This window comes from Naegleria lovaniensis (genome assembly GCF_003324165.1).
Source record: "Naegleria lovaniensis strain ATCC 30569 chromosome Unknown tig023, whole genome shotgun sequence".
Taxonomy (NCBI): Eukaryota; Heterolobosea; class Eutetramitea; order Acrasida; family Naegleriidae; genus Naegleria; species Naegleria lovaniensis.
In genome coordinates, this window is record NW_025407845.1 from 38158 (window position 1) to 63190 (window position 25033).

Below are 25033 nucleotides of genomic sequence, written 5' to 3' on the forward strand. Positions count from 1 at the left end.
GCTCACAAAACATGTTGAAGACCTTTTTAAAAATTTTCTTCTTTCAAAAAATGACTCAAATCCGAAGAGAAGGACCAAAACCTCGATATCAAAACGACTATGCCTTCAAACATAACAAGGCTTCCAAATTAACGACTAAAATTTTGAGCACACCCAATGTCGGACTATGTAAGAGATGTCATGATATTATTGAATGGAAAAAGGCTTATCGGAAATATAAACCTCTGACTCAACCAAGAAGATGTAATATTTGTCAACAAAAAACGGTTACTCTGGCCTATCATGTCATTTGTAATAAGTGTGCCAAAGACAATAGAAAATGTGCAAAATGTTTGGAACCCTATGATGAAAAATTAGCAGCTGATGAAAAATTACTCGAAGAAATCAAAAACTTGGATGAACTGGAGCGAAAGATGAGCCACATGACTTTGAGACAACAACATGCAATCATTAGAGAAGCTCAAAAAATGGCAGAGCAAGACAAATTAAATGATGCTGATAATTTGGAGCAAAATGGAGAATCATCATCCACCTCAAAATCGTCGAGTGAGAAGAAGCAGGTTGAAGAAGAATCAGATGAAGAATATGACGAAGACGATGACTTTGATGACGATTTGTAAAGAAACAAATAGTGGCCGACACTTTCGAACAAGGGACTTGGCTTTGTTTAATTATACCATTATTAATAATTAACTGAGCTAGTTGTGACATGTAGTCACACCAGCTTTGAGAGCATGTAAAGAATCGTTCCTTAGTTTGCTTTGCATGTTTAAGCGTAAGAACAAAGCTAAGTGAATTGTTGACAACTTGGGAACGAAAATACGCTTCCCAAATAAAGATTCTGGCCCGTTCAAGAAAAAACCATTCGCGAAATCGTAACCAGGTTATGAGAAGAAAAAATTGGTTACTGTGAGATACAAGCTGAAATCCAGAGCAACACCAACAGCACAAAAGCCAAGTGCTCTGTACTCTGTTATTCACTGTTGTCACGAACCTCTTCATAACTATTGAAAGATCTTCTAACATTGTTTCATCATCGAATCCGGATAATTACTAATCAAAATTATGAATTTTGTACTTGACAATTCACAACAACATCACCATAATATGAACAGTCAAACACGTTCGATTTCCACTGAAATATTAAATCAACAAGAAGATCTTTCACTTTTATTGGCCAACAATGAAGATCTTGTGCGATCGATGACTTCACGAGCAACCTTTGCTCGAAATCTTCGATCATTGAGACCGTCCTCACCAACTATACATCGAACCAAAAACATCACAATCCAAAATTTATCACCCAGCAACAGCATAACATCACCGTCCGATGAATACTCCTGTTCATCGGCCCCTGTGACAAATGTCAGTCAAGACAAAGTTAGCGAGAGAAGTACCACAAAAACACGACGAATCCGTCTTCACAACCATGCTGAATTCAACAGCCATGACGACCACGGTAGTAGTTCTGTGTGTGAATTTCATACTGACACTTCCAAAATAACAACAACAAGAACGAAACCAATTATAATTGAAAAAATGCATGAGAGTGATGAGGCTCGCTTGGAGAACGAGAATAGTGAGTCGGAGGATCATCACCTGGTGCAAGTTTCAATGAAAAACAACAACAGTAGCAATAATAACAACAGCATCAACAACCATATATTACATCATAATTCTACAACTCCATCCAATGAATCAAAGATGGATAATAGCTTGGAATCTCAATATCGGGATTGCAATAATAATATGGCGGTGAATCAGAACAGAACTCATCATTTACAATTTTACGATGATGATGAAGAGTTTGTTATCTTTGAAAACGTATTATATAATACATTGGAAAATACTGCACAAGATTCAGAATCCTCACCAACCCCATCCCCTACATCATCACCCTCCAGAACTCCCTTCCCATTCTCCAGAAAAAACAAGCTTCAAGGATTAATCCCTAATTCATGGAAGAATATGTTTGTAAGCACCAAAAAAGAAGATACTTCAGAAAAGAAGCCCATTGTGGCAAGAAAAACAAATAATGCAAAGAAACGCAAGTCGTTCGTGCCACCTGAAGAGCTGTTGTCAAAGTGGATCCAGCAGTTGAGTTTGGAGTCGACTAACTCTCTCTCAACCAGCGGAGGATTTAAAGATTTGATGAAAATACTGTCAAGCAAATTACTGACACAGCCTTTAACAACCTCAAAAAGTTCAAAGATAAGAAAACTTGAACAAAACCTTCTCGTTAGCCTCGTTGATACCCTTATCAAGTACGAGATTTTGACAGAATCCACAAATGATCAACCTGAAATCTCTCCTTTGAGTAGTAACGACAATACCAATCCAACAACAAGCACGCCTAACAACAACACCACAACTAATCTTGACTCTTCCAACCAAAATCTTTATCCATCCAAAATTTCTCTGCAAATACAACCGTCCCTGTTGCAAGGAAAAGAAAAAGAGATCGTGCAATCTGTTTTGCAGGACTTCTCTACGCGATTTCCTCTTCAACCAGCATCGTCTTCCCGCACTAACACAAACACTGTTGACAAACAAGTGTCACTTGCCTTTGGGGACAATAATGGAAGCGAACACGGTCAGTCGTCTCATTTTAAAATTAACGGCAAATCTCCTTCCTCTCACATGACACAAGATGCATCGCAACAAAATAATCCCCAACAACAAAACCAACAAACCACACCAAATCAGCAACCAACATCCACACCATCAATATCAAATCGATCTTCCATGCTTTTGATGTCCTTTGATGAATTTTTACATGGAGAAGGAGGATATTCTTCATCATTCAGACCATCACCACGAGTGAATGGAAAGATGGAAACAGAATCACATTCGGAGAGTTTAGAGGAAAGCTCAGTGCTGTCAACATCTAACATGGAGAGTTCATCGATATCAACACCATCATCAAAAGGAGTACTAGCAACTACGCAACCAAGCTCTTCCAACGAGGTTATTGGTGTCAGTGCAGTGCTAACGGTTTTGACTTTAAATATTGGATCAGCAGCGAATGATCCCGCAACAACGAACACATCAGGAGAAGCCAACAACAATGAAGTGACTACTGACAATACAAAAGAGGAAAAGCAGCCAGAAGGTACTCCATATGAGAGAAAGCTCATGTTCGGTGAAAAAAGTTTGTTTGACATGAAATCACAACTGAAAGGAAGGCATCGGTATGGCTTTCTAACACCCATGCAATTTTTGGATTTTGGCTTGCGAGCTGGCTTTGACGAGGATGAATTTGCATCCATTTTCGCTGTAACATACTCGACATTTATGTCGACACATCAACTCATTCCCATGTTAGAATTTGTGATGAAAGTAATTTTGAATGATGAAAAAGTCCCACAACCACTCGACGAAGAGGAAGAAGAAAATATAGATCATGATCTGTCGGGAGCTTCGAATATCATTGACAATGATTGTAAATTATCAAGTGAAGAGAAAAACCTTGTCATTAGACGAGTAGTTTGTCTCTTAAAACACTTTGTATCATTAGCATTCTCAGATTTCCAATTTGACAAGCAATTCCACGAAATGCTTTATTCCTTTGTTGCTCCTCTTTCTGGTTTTATACAATTCGAAGCAACTAATGGAGAATCAGTCCAGGAACAAGTGTGTGATCTCGTGGAGAGGATTACACTAGTTATTTCTGGAGCTCATGAAGATCAACACATCCAACCAAATCCACCAAAACCTCTCATCAAGAAAATACCCAACGATCCACGAAAGATTAACATGATAGATATTGATCCTGTAGAAGTTGCAAGACAGCTCACATTGTTTGAGTTCAGTTCATTCGAAAAGATTACAGCCAAAGAACTGCTGGGAGCTTCATGGATGAAAGAAACAAAAGAGTGGACTGCTCCCAATATTACTCAAGTAATTTGGAGAAGTAATCAAATGACAGATTGGGTAGGAACATATATTTGTAGTATAAAAAATTTGAAAGAAAGAAGAAAGGCATTGAAACATTTAATTCAAGTTGCAGACGCTTGCTTGGACATGCACAATTATAACACAGTATTTGAAATAGTGATGGGATTAATATCACAGCCAGTATATAGATTGAAAAAAACTTGGGAAGTTGTGAAGGAACAAGAATTGCAAAAAGCATGGAAAAGACTTGAAGATATTACGAGCTTTCAACAAAGCAGGAAAGCTTACAGAGATCAAATCAAAAAAGTCATTAAGGAATCTGTTGACAAACTTACGCCATGTCTTCCATATTTGGGAATTCACTTGAGCGATTTAGTCTTTTTTGATGAAGGTAACAAGGACAAGATGGAAAAAGGTGTCACAACATACTATAATTTTACAAAACGAGCACTCATGGGACAAATTGTTTATCAAATCATTGCCGTGAAAAAGATACCCTATAACTTCCAAAAAGTTGATTTCATCGAAGAGTTTTTATGGTGGCAGCTTAACAGCAAAGTTTTACATGACGAATCTGAAAGGGATAAATTATCGAGGCAGTGCGAGTAAACACACCAAAATTCCAAAAACGTATTTTGAGATTATTTACAACAATTGTTTGACCTTCTCTCCCACATTTGGATATCCATCAATTTGACCCACCACCAATTCCATGAGCTTTTCTGCTCCATAGTGGCTGTGGGAAGACATGAACATCAATGTTGCATCTTTTTTGCGATATTGTTCGATTGCTCGTTTTCCGCCCGGATGCTCTTCTTGGAAACCCGCAGTCTCAACCACATAACCATCCACCATCATCAAGGTCTCACTGTTTTCTACCTCCTCCTTTGAAAACTTTTTCAAATTGCTCAACTCCGTTCGAGGCATTGTATTTTCCTTAATTGCTTTTTCTTCATTCATTTTACTCTCAACTTTTGTTGTTTCCGAATTTATATTGTTATTTTCCATTGTATGATCATCTTTCTCCTGCTTTGAAACGTTTTTGCTTTTCACCGATCCTTCCTTGATACAGAGCGAACCCATCTCCGTAATTTTTGTATGTTGGTCCACAAAATGTTGCTGCAGCGGTTAATTAACTTTCAGGGTTTGCACGTAAATAAAATCTAATCTCAAAGAGCATTTGATTTGAGCAAAGATAATGTTTTAGATTTGAATTTCCAGCTGAACTTCAGAGTTTCAAAAAATGTCCAATCACTTCTTGTATGCTTGCTCGTTTGATAGCAGTGGTAAGTGGGTCATGTTCATCATGATTAAAAATAATGATTTGATCAATTGATATTCATTGTTTAGATCTACCATTTGACTTGCACCAAACCAGTGGATTTCATCATGCCGTGTTGGATTTTAATTATAAATTAATGTTTGGTGGTGATCGAAGAATTTATTTTGTGACTGAAAATGATGAAATTATCACACTGCGACAACCAACGACCACGTCTAGAGGTACACAATCGAACAGCACCAAAGTTCATTTAATTCCAATGAATTCTCCTCTAAAAACGAAAACGCTTTTATTGGAGGCCGATCACTTGAATTTTAAATCCAAGTATCCACGTTTTCATCCTACTGGTTATTACCGAACATTATCTGACCTCTATGTAGTGGATATGCTAAATTGTGACAAGGTATTAAGATTAGAACCAGATATGAAAATGTTCACCTTTGAACACTCGAAAATCAGTACAATTATATCAGGTCCTTTGGGAGCAGCTTTTCTAGTCCAAACCAAGGATAAAACATTACATAATCTGAAAGAAGGATCAACAACTGTTCTGAATTTTAATATTTCTTTTGGATGCTCATTTGGAGGGGTTATGTTGTAGTGAGTGAGGACAAACATGTTTATGTGACTGACACCTCTTCGTACGTATGGGGTGGAATCATGAAGTTTTCATCGTCAACACCATATTCAGAATCTACATCTCCCACTTTGAAACGTGTGGATTTAGAAGAATTGGCTGACGTTATTGATGTACAGGCTGGATACTATCATTGCATATTTTTGACATCCAAAGGAAAGGTGTACGTTTGTGGCTATGACAATATGCAACAGTGTTCATTAGGCATGATTTCTCATTCAGGTTTGTATTGTATTCAGATAATAGACATGAACACCATGATGGTTCATTCTAATTCACAGAATCCTTTTGTCCATTTACTGAGCTTAAACTGGATTATGGATTTGCAACACAAATTGGAGGTTTTTCTCGTGGAAATTATATTATCAATGGTAAGTGACGACATGATTGTAATGATTGGAAAGGTACATTTGCAAGTTCATTCCAGAAAAACGCCAAGTATATTTCATAGCAGAAATGTTTTCTAGTTTCTCTAAAAAAACTCACTCATTGGATTTTGTTCAACAATTTAATTTGGATGATTTGAATTTGGAATGTCTTAATCACGATTTGAAAGTTAACGGGAATCTTAATCATATTGTTGCGACAGGTTGGCAATGTTGTATTTCCCACAATCCCAACCTTCAAACAGAAAAGACCCTTAAATACATGTTTAAGAATTTGAAAGTTCTTTCTCAACAACAAGATATTGGAACCAACATTAGCGACATTTCGATTCGTGTGAATAACCACACGTCCTCAGAGTAGCTGAACTGAAGAACAACTTGTGCCACAAGAATTTCGTAATAATAGATACCATTCACTCCCAATAAACACACGCATGGATATTGGCGTTTCAATGGGATTACAAGTCCGCTCAAAATGGACTCAATCAAAAAAAAGTGCTTTAACCAGTGCTTGTTCTCTCTTGAATCATCCTCACGACAAGATCCTCATCATCTTTGTGCAGAATCTTATTGAGTTTAAAAAAGGAATAGTACTGACTGCGCTACATAACCGATCTTTAATTTGTAAATACTACTACGAGTGAAACAAACCATCATAAATTATCATCAAATTCCGATTCCGAAATATGGACTCTCAACAACCAGAAACAACAACATCATCCTCACAAAATACATCTTCCCCATTGTTACATGTTTCTACAACGAATAATACGGATCATCATTTGATTGCGTCATCTTGGTCTACTGCCCAACTTTTTCATTCAAAAATACCATTTAGGGATAATCATCAAAATTCAACATCTAAAATTCATGAATTTATTTCATCAAGCAGACTAACTCAACAAATTATAGCAGCCACGTTCGGATCATGCCTCACAGCCATTTTTACATGCCCTTTGGATGTTATTAAATCCCGAATACAAACTCAACATTTTGTGAGAAGCATTCCTCATCATTATATCAAGCCGTGTCAACACCATAGCAACCATGCTCACCATCAGAACTTTTTACCTCTCTCTACACGACGAGCATTTATGACAATTATTAAGAATGAAGGAGCAAAGACACTGTGGAGAGGATTAAGGCCGACACTTTTATTAATTATTCCTAATAATGGTATTTATTACTCGTTGTATGAAAGGTTAAAGATTGAATTTTCAGGACTAGGTCATACCATCACTCCACTAGTTTCAGGATGCATTGCAAGAGTAATGGCTACTACTGTGACAAGTCCAATAGAATTTTTTAAAACAGCGAATCAAGTGTCAAGGAACAAGGTTTATTTACGAGATTTGCGATGGAGACATTTATTAAGAGGACTAAATGCTACATTGCTGCGAGACGTTCCATTTTCTTCTCTGTACTGGATGTGTTATGAAAATATGAAATCTTCACTTTTGAACCGATTTTCGTTACAACAACATCATCCACACTACTCGAGAAATTTAATGCTCATTTCTTTCGCAAGCGGTATGACTGGAGGAGTGATAGCTACCACGTTAACTCATCCATTCGATGTGATAAAAACCAATGCTCAGAATATAGAAGCCAAACATGTAGGAGTGTGGAATATTTCCCAGAATATTTACAAAACGAATGGTTTGAGCGGATTTTCTAGAGGATTGCTACCAAGATGCTTGAAAGTTGCTCCTTCTTGTGCCATCATGATTTCCACCTATGAATTGGTGAAAAGCTTTTTCGAGACGTGGGATTAAAGTGTTTGTTTGAATACCATCCATGGACCAACCATAGTAGTATTTATTTATGGAGTACAGTTCGTTCTTTCAATATGGATCACTTGTTTCCAATTTTTTGAACCTTGATGCAATGCACAAGAGCCTCAAATGCCTGGCGAATCAAAGAATCCTTGATCTGTAGTGGAGTACTCACATTTCATTATTCTGCATTTACAAATCAAACATCGAGACACTGATCTGTGTGTGCCTCTAGAGCTCCAAACATCAATTTAAAAAATAACACATCACCAAGTGCCACTTGTCAATAAACCGCTCACAACCATGCGTTCGTTAATCCTCGCTGCTGTCTTGGTGTTATCCTTTGTTGCTTTCGTTTATGGACACGGAGAGTTCATTTTACCAAGACCAAGAACCTTCGGAATCAGTGGTGTAAGTATTTTTATTGATATCTGTTTCTCTAACGTACATGTTTGTCACTTGGATTTGTGTCATTCACGAAAATAACAACGACCATTTTAACACAAAAATTCACACCACAACAACATGATCCCATACCATCATTGACATCATTTACACAGTCAGACACCCAAAAAACAGGTCCATGTGGTTCCATTGCCAAGAAGGCACCAACCATCAAGTACAAGGGTAATCAAAAGACAAACGTCACTTGGTTTATTAGGGCCAATCACGGAGGTAGCATCACTATGAATATTATTGACTTTTCAGACAAGTCAACCTCTGTATTAGTGTCAGGAGTGAGATCTGCTTCAGGCAATACCACAGTATCTGTGACTATTCCAGACAAGTTCTGTAATAATTGTACCTTGCAATGGGTTTGGAGACCAAACGGTGAATCTCCTTATTATGGTTGTGTGGACATTAGCATTGATGGAGCACCAATTAATACCACAAATAATAATAATGCCAACAACAATAACAATAATAATAACAATAATAAGGCAAACGTTGGATCTCTCTCAACACTTCCATCCTATTATTCCATGATTGTTGGATGTGTGGTTGTCATGTTGATTTCTGTGCTTGTTCAATTTTAAATAAAGTTGAATGTCTCGACAGGCTCAACAAGTTTTGTAACACCCAATAATACTTCCACAAACGATGGGAAATCAAAAAAATTTGAAAAAAGGCTTAAGTGTAACGAATTTTTCATTCCGAAAAAAAAAACAACAAGTCTTCAGCAGCAGAATGGTAGCCAAAACAATTCAACAATCAAGTGCTCATCACCAAGGCTTGAACAGCATGTTGGTGGAACATGGTGAGATTTCGGGGTCTGTTGCTGGATGTTCCAAACCTTCACTGAACAAGACTCGCAAATTCAAGACAAAGAATCAATGCGTATTACAACTTACTCCTCTCGTGATTGATAAAAGAATCAAGCTCGAAAAGATGGCTGTCTTGGTGTCGGAATACCACAGCAATACAAATCAGAGTTCGAACGAGGCTCATCTTCGAGATGAAACTGCTTCCAACTCGGGCTCGCTTTACTTTGTGGAGGATAGCTTGAAATCTGCTAGCTCTTCAGATTATGATGATTTTGTGATTGTGTAAATGAAACAACCGACTTAGCAAGTGACAATTTTCACTTACGTTGTTGTAAACACATTCTAGAACTTGGAGCAGTATTATTAATCTAATGTCATGCCTGCCAGGTGCATCTCTCTTGAAATTAATTGACATGTGTAGAATCAGATTTTACTACCAATAAATGTATAGCACATTCTCTTAATAACGAACACAAGCTTCTCAAAGATAACCCCTCATCATCATGACATCAAAAAACGAGTCCAAATTTGCAGCAATGCTGACAAATGTGTTGGAATTGGTGCTTTCTTTTGATCCCCATTGGTTCTTTTCTTCTATAACCTCAACTCTCTTAAAGATGCAAATATTTGGTTCGATAGAAACACAACCTGCAAGAACATCGTGAAACTTTTTACCATCCTGATTCTTTTCCAAGTATTTCTGCATTCCTTTGAAAATCAAACTGAGTCCAATAAAAGAAAGATGTTGCTGAGAGGTGAAGGTGGTTCTCGCATATTCCAATTGTGTCAAACGTTCTTTCAATTGCATGTGCCTATCTTTTCCATACACGACTCCATGGCATACGTTCTTGGAGACTAATAATCTCTTGTCTATGAAAGGACAATTAAGAACAGTTTTTGCTGCCTTAATATTCCCACCAAAGTTATAGGTTGACACTTTCGTTTTACCTGCAAATTTTGAAAGTCTAAATTGATGTGGAGTAACATTATCCCCTGCAAACCCTCCTTGTATTACACACAACCCAATCCTATTCTGTTCATTCATCTCATGTGAATACTTCTCAATAAATGTTCCCAAATTTGAAAGTGGTGCTCCTGTGACAAACATTAATTGATTCCCATACTCTTTCCAGCATTGATGCATTAAATTGTATCCAAAGTCATCGCTACCCTGTTTCAAATACTTTTCATCCGTCGAGTTTGGATACATCTTTGTAAAGAAACCTCCCAAACAATTCTTGTTATGATCCGGCTTGTATGCTCCAATCTTAATATTTCTCAATCTTTCAATTATTGAAATCATGTCATTGTTGTGATCAACATTTTGAACGTATTGCTGACATTCAATAATAATTTCATCAAGAAAGCATCGAACAAAGGAAATTTGCTCTTTCGTACCGGGTGTTACAGTGATACATTTAACGCAAATTCTTGGATGACATAATAATTCAATGACGTTGAAATAATCATCAGGATCACCTGTTTCCATATCAATGATTGTTGGGATTTGTTCTGGAAATGATGAATCCTTTGGATGGCTTTTAGCTCTTGAATTCAAATAGGAAACATAGGGATTGGTATTCGTTTCAAAAGAAGAATATGATGAACTGAATTGTAGAGTATTCATAGGAGGGTAGTCTTGGTTCTTGTCCTCTTGGATTGGCTTTTGATTCATGGTGATCAGATTTAAACGGTTTGAAGCTTTCTTTTCTTATTGTTAACCATCAATTTTGAGAATGAAGCCTATGGAATAGTCATATTGTTCAACAAATCCATCAAGGCGTCTTCATCATCATCATGGCATCCCAATAAACGATCATGGCATTAACTGTGATGAAAACAAATCGGCAAACGATTTCATCAAGTTTAAAAAATGCAGCTTCGAAGCATTTTGTTCCACAGCGACAGATGGAAGGAATTTGTGCCAGCCGAGTTGCACGACGAGGTAGAGGCAAAAGTTAAGAGTATGTTGTTGTTGGTATTAAAATAGAACCATTTTGTGGTAGATGATTTGTGGTTGGGTTGATAAATCGTGCGGATATAAATTTTTTGATGATTATCGGCGTGGATTGAATTTTGGTTGATGATGATTATCGATGATGATTTTACAAATTTGATGATTTATTATGAATGAATATTTGGATATTTGGCAAACGGACTCTTTTTAACTATTTGAATTATTATTTACTCTGATGATGTGCAGAGGCGAGACCACTTGTCTCAGAGGAAGAAATGGACAAACATAATGTACCATTGTATTTGCGGGATGCTTGTGTTCATCGTGTTATTCCTCTCAATCATTGCCGACATGAAAATTTCTACAATCCTTTCAAGTGTAATGACGAACGAGTCAGATATGAAAGATGCCAATACAAGAGATACTTGAGGTGGGTGCAAAAGTCACAAGAGTTATGGCGAAGAGAGGAAAAGCTGAGAATTATCAAGGAGAAGTTGGAAAAAGCCAAGAAGAATGCTCCTGCTGAGGAATAGTCAAATTCTGAAATTTTAATGTTATTATTATTCAACCATTCACCACAATAAACCTTTGGGTTTTCATTTATTGGGGAATGAAACTAAACTGTCGCTAGCGACTCAATAATGTACCTTGTCTGAACCTTTGAAATTGAGCAATGAACTGTTTCTCATATTTAAGCAAAACGGCCACGAGAATGGCAAGGAATGTAGCACCTAAAACAACGTGTCCAATTCTTCTCACAGAAAAGAGCGCTGAAGAGCCAATGTCAAATTGAATTTCCACATATTTGGTAACAATCAAGCATGTAACTAGTGTCAGCATGACAAGCTTGGATGGCAAAGCGTCCAACAGAATTTGTTTTGCATTCGAGTTTAAATGTTGTTGGTGCTTATTGTAAAAGCCAATAATAAAATACACGCTGTAGGAAATTCTCATTAGCATGTTAAAGCAATTGGCAATGATCATGCTGATAGTTCCAAGATTAAAAATCCATAAGCACGTCACACAAACACTCATATATAACACTGAAAATAATATCATAACAAAATTGAGTTTGATAATTTCTGTTCGTGCCGAGAGGGCATGAATAAATGCTTCTGTAATTCCGTTCAAAGACATAAATAATATGTAAATACAATAAATGGAAAGAATTTTTGGAGCCTCAGTATGATTTGCCCACTGATTTCCATACAGGAGATAAACTAAGGTGTGTGCGTAGGCTGGACCAAAAAACGCAAATATGCAACCAAGTAGCGTGGACATCTTCAAAAATAGGATCAGAACTTTAGCACTTGTAGACACTGCCTCCTGAGCCAATTGTTTGTCTTGGCTAGGTTTGGAATCGTCACTATTAATTATTATACTCAATTTGCTCCAAATAGAAAAGCTAGTTTCTTCAATGTATTGAAATAATAGCCTGGCAGCAAGAGATCCTAAATTAAAGACCAAGTCGAAAACTCCTTGGTTATATTGAGACTGGAAAAGGATCAAGATATGCTTTTCTCCCTCAGTTAAAATATATTTGATAAGAGATTGATACAGAAAGCTTTGTGACAGTCCAAATAAATTCCAATCCCACACAAATTTTAGTCCTTCATATTTGGTATTTTTGGCTCTTATTCTATCAATTAGGTATCCAATCAGAATTGTACTGCTATAGAAAATTTGACTGTATCCATAGTATTGCAAAACGTTGGAAATATCAAAGATATTTACAATTACAAAACTGGTAAAAATTTTGACAAAGAGAGCCGCTGCTTCTATTGATACTCGAACACCAAAAGCTAACTGAGCCATAGATACAATATAGAAGGGTTGAGCAACAATTTCAATAAGTGTTGCTAAGCTGTACAGGATTAAAGGAGATATTTTCGCATCCACTTTTGGCAAATAATAGATTCCCCATATACAATAACATATTAAAAGAGTAATCATCCCATATGGAATGGATAAAAGAGCAGTTGTTCTAATTTTTAAATATTGCTTGTTGCTATCTTCCTCTGTTCCACTGACATTGCTTCTCAAACAGGCCCGTCTGAAACACTCAGATGACAGAAATATCACCGTCATGGCAAATAGCTCAGATTTGAAAATGAACTAATTTAAAAAAGGTAATAGATTGTTTGCAAAGAAAATGTACATACTCCCTTAGTATCAGGATCTAATTGTCTAATAATATATGTATTTGCCAAAAATGTAACAATTTTTGAAAGAAACGATAAGGCTAATCATCATCAATATTATGTTAAAATACAGCTTCTCTTTGAGAAACTTACATAGTAAATAAGAAAGACCTTTTCCAGCAGATGCTAAAGTGTTTCTTATATGATTTTTTTGCTTTTCGTCTTCAATTTTTTGAGTGTGTTCGTTTGTATGATTTAGATCATCGGAATTTAGCTTTTGTTGCTTCCTCCTTTTTCTCATTGCTGATTCGGCTGTTGTAGGTACTTTGGGTTCATCATCAGCATCGTTGGATGAAGCGTCTTGCTGATGAGATTTGGTGATCATTTTTTTGGATTTTCTCTTTGTTTGGGAGCTTTTTTGCCAACACGTGTTAGGAAGAGATCTCTGTGGAATGTCGAAGGATTATCAAATAAATTGAATGGGTGTGGTTGAACAACTACAATGTGTATCAACTGTATCGCAGTGGACAGGACATTGCTTTTTTGGGACTAGCTTTCACAAAGGGTCAAGGAAAATACTCTACCCAAAAACCACTGAGTCTTCCTGTTGGTTTGGAACACATTCTATTTCGTTGCAGTCTTTTAATTCCAAATTCCTTGACGTTCGACAACGAAACCAAGTTCGCCATTTAGTTTTTGGTTCAACGTTTCTCAAAGAGAGCGCTTTCAAACAAATCACACACACAAAAAATTCTCTGAGCGAGATCAACAGCCACCCTTTCTCGTTCTCTCTCTCCGAATCGTAATCATTGTCCTAGATCCTAAACACAAATAATTAGTGTATCGTGGATACAAAACCAGTCTGTTTAGACATTTTCAAAGATATCTCCGTAGAAGATGCCATCGTGTCCTTCATGTTTTGGAAGTCGTAGTAGTAGTGATGACGACGAACCAAAGGAAGGAGAGTCCTTCAGTAAATTGAGCTACAACTCGGATGATGATAGAGAGCCAGAAGATCCAAAATTTAAACCAAATTTTAATGATGAAGTGAAATACAACCCACAAATAACGAGAGTGAAGAAAAAGGGAAGATGGCCTACCGATATTCCATGTTTGATTTTGTTTGTAGCATATTGTTTCGGAATGTTAGCCGTTGCTATTATTGCATGGAAGTTCGGAACACCAAGCAAATTATATTGTAAGTTTTGGTGTTATGTTTTACGCCTCGGAAATTAGATCAATAACGACATGATTATTCAGATGGTACTGATTATATGGGTAGAACATGTGGACAAGACAACAGAAATGCAACTGCAAATATGCTGAAAATTCCATTCGATGAAGATTGTATCAATAGCCAAAAGCTCATCAACAACAAGCAAACGAACACCACTGCATTGCAATTGTGTGAGGAAAAAGTTAAAAAGTATAAGGTTGATTTTACCGATCAGAGTAGGTTATGGTTCATGGAAGTATTGGACCCATTCTACTATGGAGGCATGTGTGTGTCGTATTGCCCTGGTTTGCTGTCTTCTGGTGATTCTTTGATTAGTAAACTCAACAGAACAGCAACTTGCCCACCAGAATTGGAATCAGCAACTGTGGCTGTTTCAGGTTACAGCGTGCCATTCTTGACTTACTGCAGTGGTAAACGAGTGGACCATTCAGAGTCGTTCCCTGTGAATGATGTATCAAGAGCTTTATCAACTCAGTTATCGTATTTTGTAAGTGGATGGAATTTATGAATTGTATTTATTCATGATATCATTTACTAGGATGTTGTCAACAGATGCATTCCAACTATTACTACGTCTGGTAATCTTACTCTTAACGAGATTATTTCTAAAATTTCTAGTGTCACACTTGCTGGTAATTATTCCTCAATTGTGGACGACGCCAGCCAAGTCGTGTCCACATTTTGGGACGATGTTACAAGAGGTAGGTATTCCACCATTTTTCACGAATAGTCATTCAAAAATTGCATTACTAAATTAGGTTGGAAGGTTCTAGTTGCTGCTCTTTTGATTGCCATTATTCTCGGATTTGCTACCTTGTTGTTTATTAGAATTTTCGCAGGAGTCATTACATATTTAACAATCTTAGTTTGTGTATTGTCATTCCTAGGTCTGGGCGCCTTTATGACATGGTATGGCTACAGCCAAGTTCAAGTCATGCAATTGAAACAATTATCTACTACCGTCCCTAACGTCATTTTATGGAGTGGTGTTGCTGTTATGGCTATTGGCCTATTACTTGCTATTGCTTCTGCAATATTCATAATGAGAATTAGAAGGTTTGTTTAGAAGTTTACTGAATGCTGTAATTTTAACAATTATTGTAAACAGAGCTATTGGTATTATTCAAGAAAGTTCCAAGTCACTAATGTACATGCCACAAGTCCTCTTGCTGCCAGTAGTTTTTGCTGTAATTATAGGATTATTTGCTGCTTATTGGTGTGTCGTCAGTATATTCTTATATTCTGCAGGAGATCCTGTCATCAAGGGAGGAGCAGTACAATACGTACTTTCAACGTGGATGAGAGGAATCCTTGCTTATCATGTAAGTGAAATTATCATTACCAAAGTGTTAACAAAAATTTCGTAAATCTATAGATTTTTGGAGGACTATGGATTTTAGCATTCATCCAAGCCATGGAATTTTTGGTATTGAGTGGAAGTGTAGCTAGTTGGTATTGGAGAAGAGAAAAGAGATTTGTATTGGGCATGCCAGTCGTAAGAAGTTTTGTTAGAACTATAGTTTTTCACACAGGCACTGCTGCATTCGGATCATTGATTGTGGCCATTGTTCAAGCCATTCGATTGCTTTTTGAAAAAATTCAGAGAGAGTTAGAAACAGCATCCAACAACAATCGTATTGTTAAGGGATGCGGATGGTATGTGAGAGTGGTGTTGTGGATTATCGAGAAGGTGATCAAATTCTTCAACAGACAGGCCTATGTTCAAACCAGCATGTATGGCACAGGATTTTTGACATCTGCCAAAAATGCATTCCTTCTCATGCTGCGAAATCCAATTCAAATGGCCATTACTCAAAGTTTGAGTACTGCAATATTGTTACTATCAAGACTTGCCATCTCGTGCTTGACATGTCTTTTCACTTACGGTATTGCTGCAAAGACCACTTTCCTCAACACTGATAATAAGGAAATCCAAAACCCAATTTTCTTGGCTGCAATCGCATTCATTATTGGCTTTGCAGTGTCTAGCTTGTTTTGTATTATCATTCAATGTGCCATTGATACAGTTTTGCAATGTTTCTTGATTGAATTGGAAATGAGAAAAGCAGATCCTAGCATTCCAAGATTCTGCACAAAATCTCTTAACAGATACATTGAGGAAAATATCAAATTGGAAAAGCTCAGTAATTTCATTTGTCCACTGTGCTGTTGCCTCACTTGCTTGTGCTGCACAGGTCATTCAGAAGCATCAAAAGGAGTAGCTCCTCCTGTTGCTTCAAATAATGTTGAAATGCCGAGTGCACCCCCAATGAACGTGTAAAATAAATACCAACTTTTAATAGTTAATGGTTAGCTAATTCTTACAGAGCAGGTTAATGTGAACTTTGAATGATTTGCTTAACCTCTTCTTCAAATTCTTCTTGATCAATCAGTCCTTCCTTCAAAAATTGTCTCAATGTTGTAACTTGATGTTTTTGTTCCTCATTCAAAGAGCTCAAATCTCCAAACACTGGATCTATTTCTTCTTTGTTACTGCCATTGTCATTCGACAGCTGTTGTGCAGAGCTCGTGCTTGTTTCATGAATTTGAGTAGGTGGCTGTACTTTCTCAGGAGTTGTCGCAGCGGTGGTTGGAGTCGTTGCGCTCGAATTTCCCAGTAACTTTGCTTCTTTCAATTTATATTGCTCTTCTGTAATGAGACCACAATTCAAAAGTTTTTTGAGCTTGGTCAATTCTGCCTCAGCACTACCATTTGTTTGTCTTGGAGACTCGACACTGTTTGCCTTATTATTATGTGACGCAGGAGATGCAAGGACATCTCGATTCGAGGTTGTTCCATTGTGTTTAGATTCTTGTTGTGGAATAGGAGAAGAGTTTCTTTTCTCTTCTTGCTTTTTAGGAATTTGAATTTTTGGTTCTACTGGAGACTCTACAATGTTTCGTGTTGGAGTGGTTGGAGTCGTTACTGATACATTTCCACCTAAAATCTTATTCACCTTTTGATCAAAGATATCCTTACTAATGACTCCAGAATTTAAAAGTTTTTCCAATTGTTTGATTTGAGTATTCGTGTTATTGCTGTTGGAGGTTGTTTCTATTGGTGAATCTTTGGTTGTTGCTTGTTTCATGTCACAACTTGTGGAGGTAAAGATGGCACCTTTGGTTCTTCTTTCTTGTGTGATTGACATGTAGGTGAAGCAGTGGCGGAGGGTGGTGTATGAATTCCCTTCAATAATCGTTCCTCCTTTTCTAAATAATCTTTCTCTGAAATGACTCCCATTTCAACTAGTAAGCGAAGATTTTCTAATTGTTCTTGAATTTCAGCATTCTCCTCTTCAGTTTGTGGATGTGTTGAAAGGGTTGTTGATTCTGAAAAAGTATTTTGAACAGAAAGAGGATTCAATTCGTTTTGAGGAGAAGATGAGCTTGATTTGATTTCGTCTAACGTTGGCTTGGTGGTCATTGCTTTCATCTCTTGTGTTGATGTCTCAATCGTTTCATTGTTCATCTTGGTGGAAGGAGAACTTGGAACTTCCTTCACTTCTACCTTTTCTAACTTTTTACTTGGAGTGGAAACTGAAGAATGACTCTCTTTCTTATGGTGGTTGGTGTTATTAGTAGTACTGCTACTACTTGCACTACTTTTTGGAATGATAATATTCTTTGGAATGTCTCTTGGAGATTCCTTTGCTGTGTATACAGGAGAGGACAATCGTGTCTTGTTCTCTTCGTCATTGACTTCTTCTACTCTAAAAGATGATTTCACAGCAGTGTTCAATGTGGACGATGGATTCTTTGAAGGAGATGATACTTTCACACTTGTATGGTTGCTATTGTTACTGGTTGGAGACACACTGGATGATACGGTTGGGGATTTCAATTTGTTATTGTTACTACTACTACTACTGACATTAGTTGTAGGACTTGCAGTAGGGCTGGTTGTGGTTGGAGAAGAAGGGCTCTGAGAGTTCAATAATACTTTTTGATATTGAGATTCAAATTCTTCATGTGTTAAAATTCCCATCTTTTTCAAATGTTTCAATTTTGAGATTTTGATTTGTTGATCATGAGAAAGGTGAGATAAATCTTCAGTGTCTTGTACAGGTCTATTTTCTTCCAAAATTTGTTGTTTCTTGCTTTCCAACATTTCAGGTGTTAAAATTCCCTTTTCTGTTAATTTTTCTAGTTTGGAAATTCGTTGTTCACTTGAATCACTACTGCTGCTGCTCACTGGAGATGTTTTCTTTTCTTCTTCATGTACAGACATGTCCATCTCGAGAATTTTCTTGTGGTGTGTCCAATGAGTTGGGAAATACAAGGAAGAGAGAACTTTCTTTTTCTTTGTTTCATATTCTTCCTGATTCAAAATTCCATCATTCAAAAATCGATCGAGTGCTGTCATTTGTGTTCTCTGAGTTTCATTCATCATATTCTTTAAATCTTGTAATTGTTGAGAATATTCTTGGAAGGAAATTTGAGAAGAATTGGAGTGTGAGATTATTGATTTTTGAGGACTCTCTTTTTTGATTTCTTGTTGTTTCGTGATTGGTAATTCTTGTTGTTTGGATTTTGCTTCTTGATAGATTTGTTGTTTCTTCTTTTCAAATTCTTCATTGGTTAAAATTCCTTTATCGAATAAACTTTGTAGTTTTTCAAGCATGGCCGATTGTTCTTTGGAAAGCACTGGAACACTATTCTTGGTGACCAGGGTATTGTCTTGTTTAAGTTTGTTCAATTTGGTATCATATTCTACTTGTGTGACAATTCCTCTTTCCACAAGACTGTGAAAACTTGAATTAAAAATTCCTTTTTCAATATTGTTCGACACTTACCCTCTCAATCTTGTCATGAGTTCTTTTTGTTCCTCAGTCAAGCCCTCATCATCCATAGGAGGAGGATATAATTGTCTCCATTTTGCCTCAAATTCTGATTTTGTCAAAATATTCTTTCTGTATAATTGTTCCAATTTCAAAAGTTTTTCTTCAACATCTTTTGGAGGAAGAGTGGAATGAATCACATTCTTGGTTTTGGACGCAATTTGATTCAATAGTTTTGAAGTTTCTGTATTGGCAGGTTTAGCATTTCTAAATTCCGATCCGAAATTGTCATGTCGTTGCTGAACCACACGAACGGCACTTTGATTCTCTAAACTTTCATTTAGCAATTCTCCTGTGCAGTCAATGAGAAAGAAGAATCCCCCAATACTGAGATTGTATCTTTCGTAATGATGTGTGAGACCACTTCCACAACGAAGTAATGGACTACACCAATAATTAATTTAAATCGATTCAGGGTTATGATTCAAGAAATATATGAATTGGTAATCATGATGGAATACTAGTGTTGTCACAATTCACTTACCAATCGACTTTGGTTCTAATAAAGTGATGACCACCAGCTCTTGGTTCTTCAACTTCTACAGCAAAGATCAAACCATTGGTATTTTGTTCTCGTTTCAAGACACACTTTTGAGAGAAATTAATTGTTTCAATCCAATAACCAATTCATTCGTATTGAAGATTCCATGAATACAATAGTGAGAGTGCCATCAACATGATTGATTAGAATTATTATTATAATGAGACAGGCATAGGAGTATTGGGGTAAATTCATCGGAAGTTTCCCTCGTGACTACTACTCACCTCATCATTCACAAGCACACGGAATGGTTTCTCGGAGTTTGCCACCACACCATAGAGATAAAAGAACACGGAATTGTGTTTTTGCTCAAGAGTAGTGTAGAAGGATTCAGTGGAGTAGGTTGACGACATTTTTTTGTGATTTGAAAAGGGTGAGAGTTTCATGACATGTGTGACATGCCAAAGCCCAAAAAGAAGCGAATCCACTTGTTGTGTTTCTAGTATGAATTTGGAGAAATGGTATTGTATTGGCGTTAACCATGTTTGAAATTTTGACTATTTTGGATTGTATTTCACATGTTGGAGAGAATCAGTAACTCTTCATGATTCAATAATCAATCCATTTCATTCAAGAGTTGTGACATCCATGAATTCATATCTGTTGTCGCTGTCTCTCCACACAAATGGTAATAGCAGAATTTCAACCATTGTCCCGATCCAACACATTTAGTTTTACACTCTTTTAGTTTCTTTCTCAAACCACGGTCGCTTGTGACAAACAGACAACTATCCGAAGTACCAGCAATATGGTGTCTGTTTGCAATATCTACAAGCATATCATCAGCGATTAAGAAACCATTGTCGCTGGCAGATGAAACAACAAATGTCTCATTGTCAGCGCTCATTGTGTTACCCGTCGAATCAAAGCAAACGTTAAACAAAATAAATTGATGATTGAGCATGACTTCCATATGGCTTTTGAAAAGTCTTGCTATGTAAATTAACAGCTTTTCAGCGCTTGCTTTGTCTTTCTGGAATAGGACTAAAGTTCTCAATACATAAGTGATGTAAAGCATATTGTTTGAATCAATATAAACATAGTGAATTTCTGGCGGGAGTCTGTGAGAAAATTCCTGAGTTTGAGGGTTGTAGAGCTCAATATCATCAGCAGCAATTAATTGGTTTTCCTCTTTTAGCTGGTCTTTATGCTCTTGCTTTTCAAGAATTTTTCTTTCTTTTTCAAGAAGTTTAGCTTCTCTTTCCTTTGTCCTTTCTTGACACTTCTGAATCTTTTCCAATTTTTTGATTTCTCTTGGAGAGAGCTCTGAAGATACAGCATTGTCAACAGGTCTATCATGCTCAAAAATTGGAGCGCTTGGCTCAGCAATTAATGGAGAAAACGATCTTCCTTGTTCTGAACCTGTTGGTGAGCCCATTGACCCAGTTGAGAAATCAACATTCATTCCGATGCTTGTTGGACTTAAGTACTTGTTCAGTCTCTTGGAAATTTTCTTTTCTTTTTTAATAAGCTTCTCTTGAAACTTTTGTTGCATCTTTTCAAGCTTGTAACTAGCCTTTCTGGTCAACACTTCGTCACGGCTCAACATTTTAACGGTGAGTTGAACGTCAAGAGTTCTGTTTGGTGTATTGGTTTCACTTGAGCGAGAATTCATCATTCCTCCATAATGACCGTTAACAGCTAGCACCCATTCCTCATCACTGGAAACGTTCACCCAATCTCCATCATGATCCATATATTTGATGGACAATACAACCCGTTTCTCCTTTGCTCCGATCTTGTTCAACAATGATTTCATGATACCCTCATAATTATTATGGACACTTGGATCATAATCAAATTCCATCATCGGAGGAGAAGATGATGAAAAATTGCTGGTGATCTTATTAATGTATTTTTGGATGGTCGTTGGAGAAGGAATAAGATTGAGTTGCACCCGAATTTTCTCGGCAGGAGTGATGATGGCGAAAAAGTTACCATTCTGAATGTTGGGTGAAGTCTTCATTTTTTCAAGTGTTGATTGCCAAAGGTTACAATGTGTTACCATCAAGAACACCATCTCATAACACTGGATTGGAAACAGAAATTAATCCACAAGGAACAAAATGAAACGAATCGTTAAATCCATTCTCCGTCATCATAACCACAGTAACATTGCAACATTCTCGTTGGGGACTCGTGTTTTCAGAACCTTTTCTTCCACTCCATCCATTCGTTCCATCCAGCACCAAGATGATGAGTGGATACATCATCCTCCAATGATTCCCATTCCATCTGTTCCAGGTCTCTTTAAAATTAAAGATTTCATTTCACCAAATGAACGAGATCATGTCATGTCCGAAATGAAACACATTCAACAACAACTCATTCATTATTTTCAACATCCTGAAGGTGCCAAAGAATTATTCGTTTCACAGTATCACAATTTGACCAGTAAAGAATCCTTTCAAAAAGTGAAATTAGAAGAATTGAGTCAAGGTGAAAAACCATATTTTGTTGAGGTTTTTGAACAGTATGGTCATGAAGGACATTGTTTGGTGTATTGTAGAAATTCAAATTTACCAAAATTTACAAAAGAAATAATTCAAAAGAAATTATTGCAACATCCACAAACTAAACAACTTGTGATTGAAAATGTGAGAGAGGAGATTAGAAAAATGTTGCTCATGGCATCCAATGAAGAAATGTCAACAGTCAAGACCTCACAAGATGTTTTTTCAAACATTGATTGGAAAGTCGCTCTCAATTTCTACAAAGTGAAAGACAACCATCTCTCTGGTTTTTCATTTCATAGAGACATTGCTTCTAATGGCAACATTACTGCAATTTTAGCTTTACAATCTTATGGAATGCTTGAATTTAAAAAACCAAATGTGGAATACGATGGGTTTAAACCAAAAGAAAATCAATCCAATGAACAACAACTAGTAGAAAGACATCTTGAAGAGGATCATGAGACTTCAAAAGTTCTTGTTGAACCTCGAACTCTATTGATTTTAAGTGGAGAAGCAAGATGGGATTATTTACATCGAGTTCCACCCCTTGAAAAAGAATTTGAATTCGAAGGAAAGAAATATGTAAGGGAAGATTCGAGATGGTCAGTGGTATTTGGATGTAAATGAATGGTATTCAATCATCATCACGACACTGACGATAGCGGTCCAATAAGTTTTGGAAATATTTTTGGCATGTGACATAAAAAATTCTTGACATCTTGCAAGTTGCGGAAACCATTGTCGGGGCCTCGATAATAACCATCTTCTCTCTGGCACACATTCGCTAGCACAGACGTCTAAATCAACACACCATCTATTATTCATCATTTGTCCCAACAACCACATCTTTGAACATTGTTTGCATCATCATCATTGAACTTGTTCCTCCCTTTGAATCTTCCATATTTAGAAATTTAGTTCATCATCATCATGATGGGACTCGCTTGTTGTCTACGAACCAATGATCCTTCCGATGATGATTTTCATACAACAACAACAACAACAACCAATATCAATAATATTACTGCAACAACAACAGCAACCAATAATAATAATAATACACACCACCATTTAGCATCAACAACAACAACACCATCACTCCGACACCACCACCATGAAAATCATCCTTCCAGCTCTCCATCCTCTCCTCAAAGAAAAAAGAATCCACCTCCCTCCATTCCATCTCCGTATCAAGTTCAAGAATTTCAGAATTTTTTGGAATTGAGTCAATGCTGTCGAAAGAAATTGAACATTGAAATGGTGAATTACATTTTGGATTTTTGTGATTTTTTGGGTGAAGCAGAAGTGTTTGAGAGAGCTTTGCAACGATTCATGTTTGCACATTATGAAAATTCATTGAAATTTCAAGATGGAGAAGAGTATTCTTTGACGACGACGAATGCAGCGATGGATGTGAATAACAATTCTTCTTCAATGAAAATATTCTTGTCAAGTTTTGAATCGACGAATTCTACGAGTACGGTGGTGGCCAATCAGACGACTCATTTACTTGCAAATTCTCAACTTCAGAATAACACCACCACGAATCATCCAACAATGGGAACTTTTAACACAAATCAAACTCCAAGAACATCATCGCCAAGAATGATGAAAATGACACCCAATGATCATTCTCCATTTCGTTCCACTTCAATATTTGATCTTAAAGTGGTTCAATTCGAATGTAACATTTTTAGAAAATTTTGGAATGATGCTGTCAGCATGTATATCACACCAAATTCTGATAAGAATCAACAAGATCCAGGTGAAGATGAAGAATTGTTTAATCCATTTGTAGATACTGAACCATTTAATGAAAAATTATGTAACAAACTCATTCGTATTGCATTTGGAAAGAAAGGAAATACGATCATTAGCTTGATTCGTCATTATGACTTTTCAGAAATAGATAAGAGAAGTTGGAAGAGCTTTCCAATATTTGGAAAAGGATTATTGTCATTCAAAGCACCATCATTTATCGATTTAACTTATTTTGATGAATATTTTGTAGCCTTGAGCCATGTGAACACCATGTTAGAGAAGAATTCCAAATTGAGACTTAAATTAACTCTACCAGTGAATATGGAAAACAATTTGAACGAATCGGACCAGCAAATTTTAGCAGCCACGACTGACATTTCGTTTGTAGAGGAAGTCCATTCGAAATTTATCAGCTCATTGTTAAGAAATCTAGCAAAACTTCATAACAAAGCCCCGAATTGGGTTCTTCCAAGTCTGACATTGAGTCAACAGGAGAAATTTGCTGTAAATGACGACTATTTGGGATTAATATCTACATTTCCAATTCACAGGCTAAAAATTACACTCAATTTCTATCATCCCTCTCTACCCACGAAATATCTTGAAGCTCTTCTTGGGAATACTTCCATTAGATATTTAGAAATAGAGAATATTAAGCTCACGGGACAGCTTGTGGAAAATATTAAGGACAAGATCACTTTTGAGAAGATTTGGGTAAGCCCTGAATCTCGCTTTATTGCACTCTTCTCACGTACCAGTCATTTACGATGCTTAGTGATTAATGGTGGAATTTCATTTCATGAACCATGTTTAGAAAGTCTTCAAAAGGCGTTTCCAGCCTACATGTTTGAATGAGTAAC

At 36.7% G+C, this 25033-nt stretch overlaps 15 protein-coding genes across 15 annotated transcripts; 10 read left to right on the forward strand and 5 right to left on the reverse strand.

Moving 5' to 3' along the window:
* Nucleotides 1–50: 50 nt before the first annotated feature.
* C9374_005044 (uncharacterized protein) lies at nucleotides 51–620 on the forward strand (the record flags this gene model as incomplete). The annotated part of the gene is made up of 1 exon (XM_044694751.1): nucleotides 51–620. The coding sequence occupies one exon, from the start codon at nucleotides 51–53 to the stop codon at nucleotides 618–620; it is 570 nt and encodes a 189-aa protein (XP_044548143.1).
* Nucleotides 621–1107: 487 nt separating this feature from the next.
* Nucleotides 1108–4506, forward strand: C9374_005045 (uncharacterized protein; the record flags this gene model as incomplete). The annotated part of the gene is made up of 1 exon (XM_044694752.1): nucleotides 1108–4506. The coding sequence occupies one exon, from the start codon at nucleotides 1108–1110 to the stop codon at nucleotides 4504–4506; it is 3399 nt and encodes a 1132-aa protein (XP_044548144.1).
* A 36-nt stretch (nucleotides 4507–4542) lies between these two features.
* C9374_005046 (uncharacterized protein) lies at nucleotides 4543–4980 on the reverse strand (the record flags this gene model as incomplete). The annotated part of the gene is made up of 1 exon (XM_044694753.1): nucleotides 4543–4980. One exon carries the CDS (start codon nucleotides 4978–4980, stop codon nucleotides 4543–4545), a length of 438 nt encoding a protein of 145 aa, XP_044548145.1.
* Nucleotides 4981–5140: 160 nt separating this feature from the next.
* Nucleotides 5141–6563, forward strand: C9374_005047 (uncharacterized protein; the record flags this gene model as incomplete). Its single annotated transcript, XM_044694754.1, has 5 exons — nucleotides 5141–5183; nucleotides 5248–5768; nucleotides 5846–6038; nucleotides 6098–6187; nucleotides 6244–6563. 5 exons carry the CDS (start codon nucleotides 5141–5143, stop codon nucleotides 6561–6563), a joined length of 1167 nt encoding a protein of 388 aa, XP_044548146.1.
* Nucleotides 6564–6888: 325 nt separating this feature from the next.
* C9374_005048 (uncharacterized protein) lies at nucleotides 6889–7977 on the forward strand (the record flags this gene model as incomplete). The annotated part of the gene is made up of 1 exon (XM_044694755.1): nucleotides 6889–7977. One exon carries the CDS (start codon nucleotides 6889–6891, stop codon nucleotides 7975–7977), a length of 1089 nt encoding a protein of 362 aa, XP_044548147.1.
* Nucleotides 7978–8280: 303 nt separating this feature from the next.
* On the forward strand, nucleotides 8281–9014 carry C9374_005049 (uncharacterized protein; the record flags this gene model as incomplete). Its single annotated transcript, XM_044694756.1, has 2 exons — nucleotides 8281–8388; nucleotides 8538–9014. The coding sequence occupies 2 exons, from the start codon at nucleotides 8281–8283 to the stop codon at nucleotides 9012–9014; spliced, it is 585 nt and encodes a 194-aa protein (XP_044548148.1).
* A 151-nt stretch (nucleotides 9015–9165) lies between these two features.
* Nucleotides 9166–9528, forward strand: C9374_005050 (uncharacterized protein; the record flags this gene model as incomplete). The annotated part of the gene is made up of 1 exon (XM_044694758.1): nucleotides 9166–9528. The coding sequence occupies one exon, from the start codon at nucleotides 9166–9168 to the stop codon at nucleotides 9526–9528; it is 363 nt and encodes a 120-aa protein (XP_044548149.1).
* Nucleotides 9529–9723: 195 nt separating this feature from the next.
* Nucleotides 9724–10917, reverse strand: C9374_005051 (uncharacterized protein; the record flags this gene model as incomplete). The annotated part of the gene is made up of 1 exon (XM_044694759.1): nucleotides 9724–10917. One exon carries the CDS (start codon nucleotides 10915–10917, stop codon nucleotides 9724–9726), a length of 1194 nt encoding a protein of 397 aa, XP_044548150.1.
* A 198-nt stretch (nucleotides 10918–11115) lies between these two features.
* Nucleotides 11116–11732, forward strand: C9374_005052 (uncharacterized protein; the record flags this gene model as incomplete). Its single annotated transcript, XM_044694760.1, has 2 exons — nucleotides 11116–11206; nucleotides 11446–11732. 2 exons carry the CDS (start codon nucleotides 11116–11118, stop codon nucleotides 11730–11732), a joined length of 378 nt encoding a protein of 125 aa, XP_044548151.1.
* Nucleotides 11733–11826: 94 nt separating this feature from the next.
* Nucleotides 11827–13725, reverse strand: C9374_005053 (uncharacterized protein; the record flags this gene model as incomplete). Its single annotated transcript, XM_044694761.1, has 3 exons — nucleotides 11827–13314; nucleotides 13362–13441; nucleotides 13494–13725. 3 exons carry the CDS (start codon nucleotides 13723–13725, stop codon nucleotides 11827–11829), a joined length of 1800 nt encoding a protein of 599 aa, XP_044548152.1.
* Nucleotides 13726–14237: 512 nt separating this feature from the next.
* On the forward strand, nucleotides 14238–16858 carry C9374_005054 (uncharacterized protein; the record flags this gene model as incomplete). The annotated part of the gene is made up of 6 exons (XM_044694762.1): nucleotides 14238–14538; nucleotides 14601–15064; nucleotides 15116–15278; nucleotides 15336–15633; nucleotides 15686–15899; nucleotides 15953–16858. 6 exons carry the CDS (start codon nucleotides 14238–14240, stop codon nucleotides 16856–16858), a joined length of 2346 nt encoding a protein of 781 aa, XP_044548153.1.
* Nucleotides 16859–16910: 52 nt separating this feature from the next.
* On the reverse strand, nucleotides 16911–20309 carry C9374_005055 (uncharacterized protein; the record flags this gene model as incomplete). The annotated part of the gene is made up of 5 exons (XM_044694763.1): nucleotides 16911–17656; nucleotides 17725–19319; nucleotides 19371–19799; nucleotides 19900–20003; nucleotides 20181–20309. 5 exons carry the CDS (start codon nucleotides 20307–20309, stop codon nucleotides 16911–16913), a joined length of 3003 nt encoding a protein of 1000 aa, XP_044548154.1.
* A 203-nt stretch (nucleotides 20310–20512) lies between these two features.
* C9374_005056 (uncharacterized protein) lies at nucleotides 20513–21922 on the reverse strand (the record flags this gene model as incomplete). The annotated part of the gene is made up of 1 exon (XM_044694764.1): nucleotides 20513–21922. One exon carries the CDS (start codon nucleotides 21920–21922, stop codon nucleotides 20513–20515), a length of 1410 nt encoding a protein of 469 aa, XP_044548155.1.
* A 100-nt stretch (nucleotides 21923–22022) lies between these two features.
* C9374_005057 (uncharacterized protein) lies at nucleotides 22023–23039 on the forward strand (the record flags this gene model as incomplete). Its single annotated transcript, XM_044694765.1, has 1 exon — nucleotides 22023–23039. The coding sequence occupies one exon, from the start codon at nucleotides 22023–22025 to the stop codon at nucleotides 23037–23039; it is 1017 nt and encodes a 338-aa protein (XP_044548156.1).
* Nucleotides 23040–23345: 306 nt separating this feature from the next.
* On the forward strand, nucleotides 23346–25028 carry C9374_005058 (uncharacterized protein; the record flags this gene model as incomplete). The annotated part of the gene is made up of 1 exon (XM_044694766.1): nucleotides 23346–25028. The coding sequence occupies one exon, from the start codon at nucleotides 23346–23348 to the stop codon at nucleotides 25026–25028; it is 1683 nt and encodes a 560-aa protein (XP_044548157.1).
* Nucleotides 25029–25033: the final 5 nt, after the last annotated feature.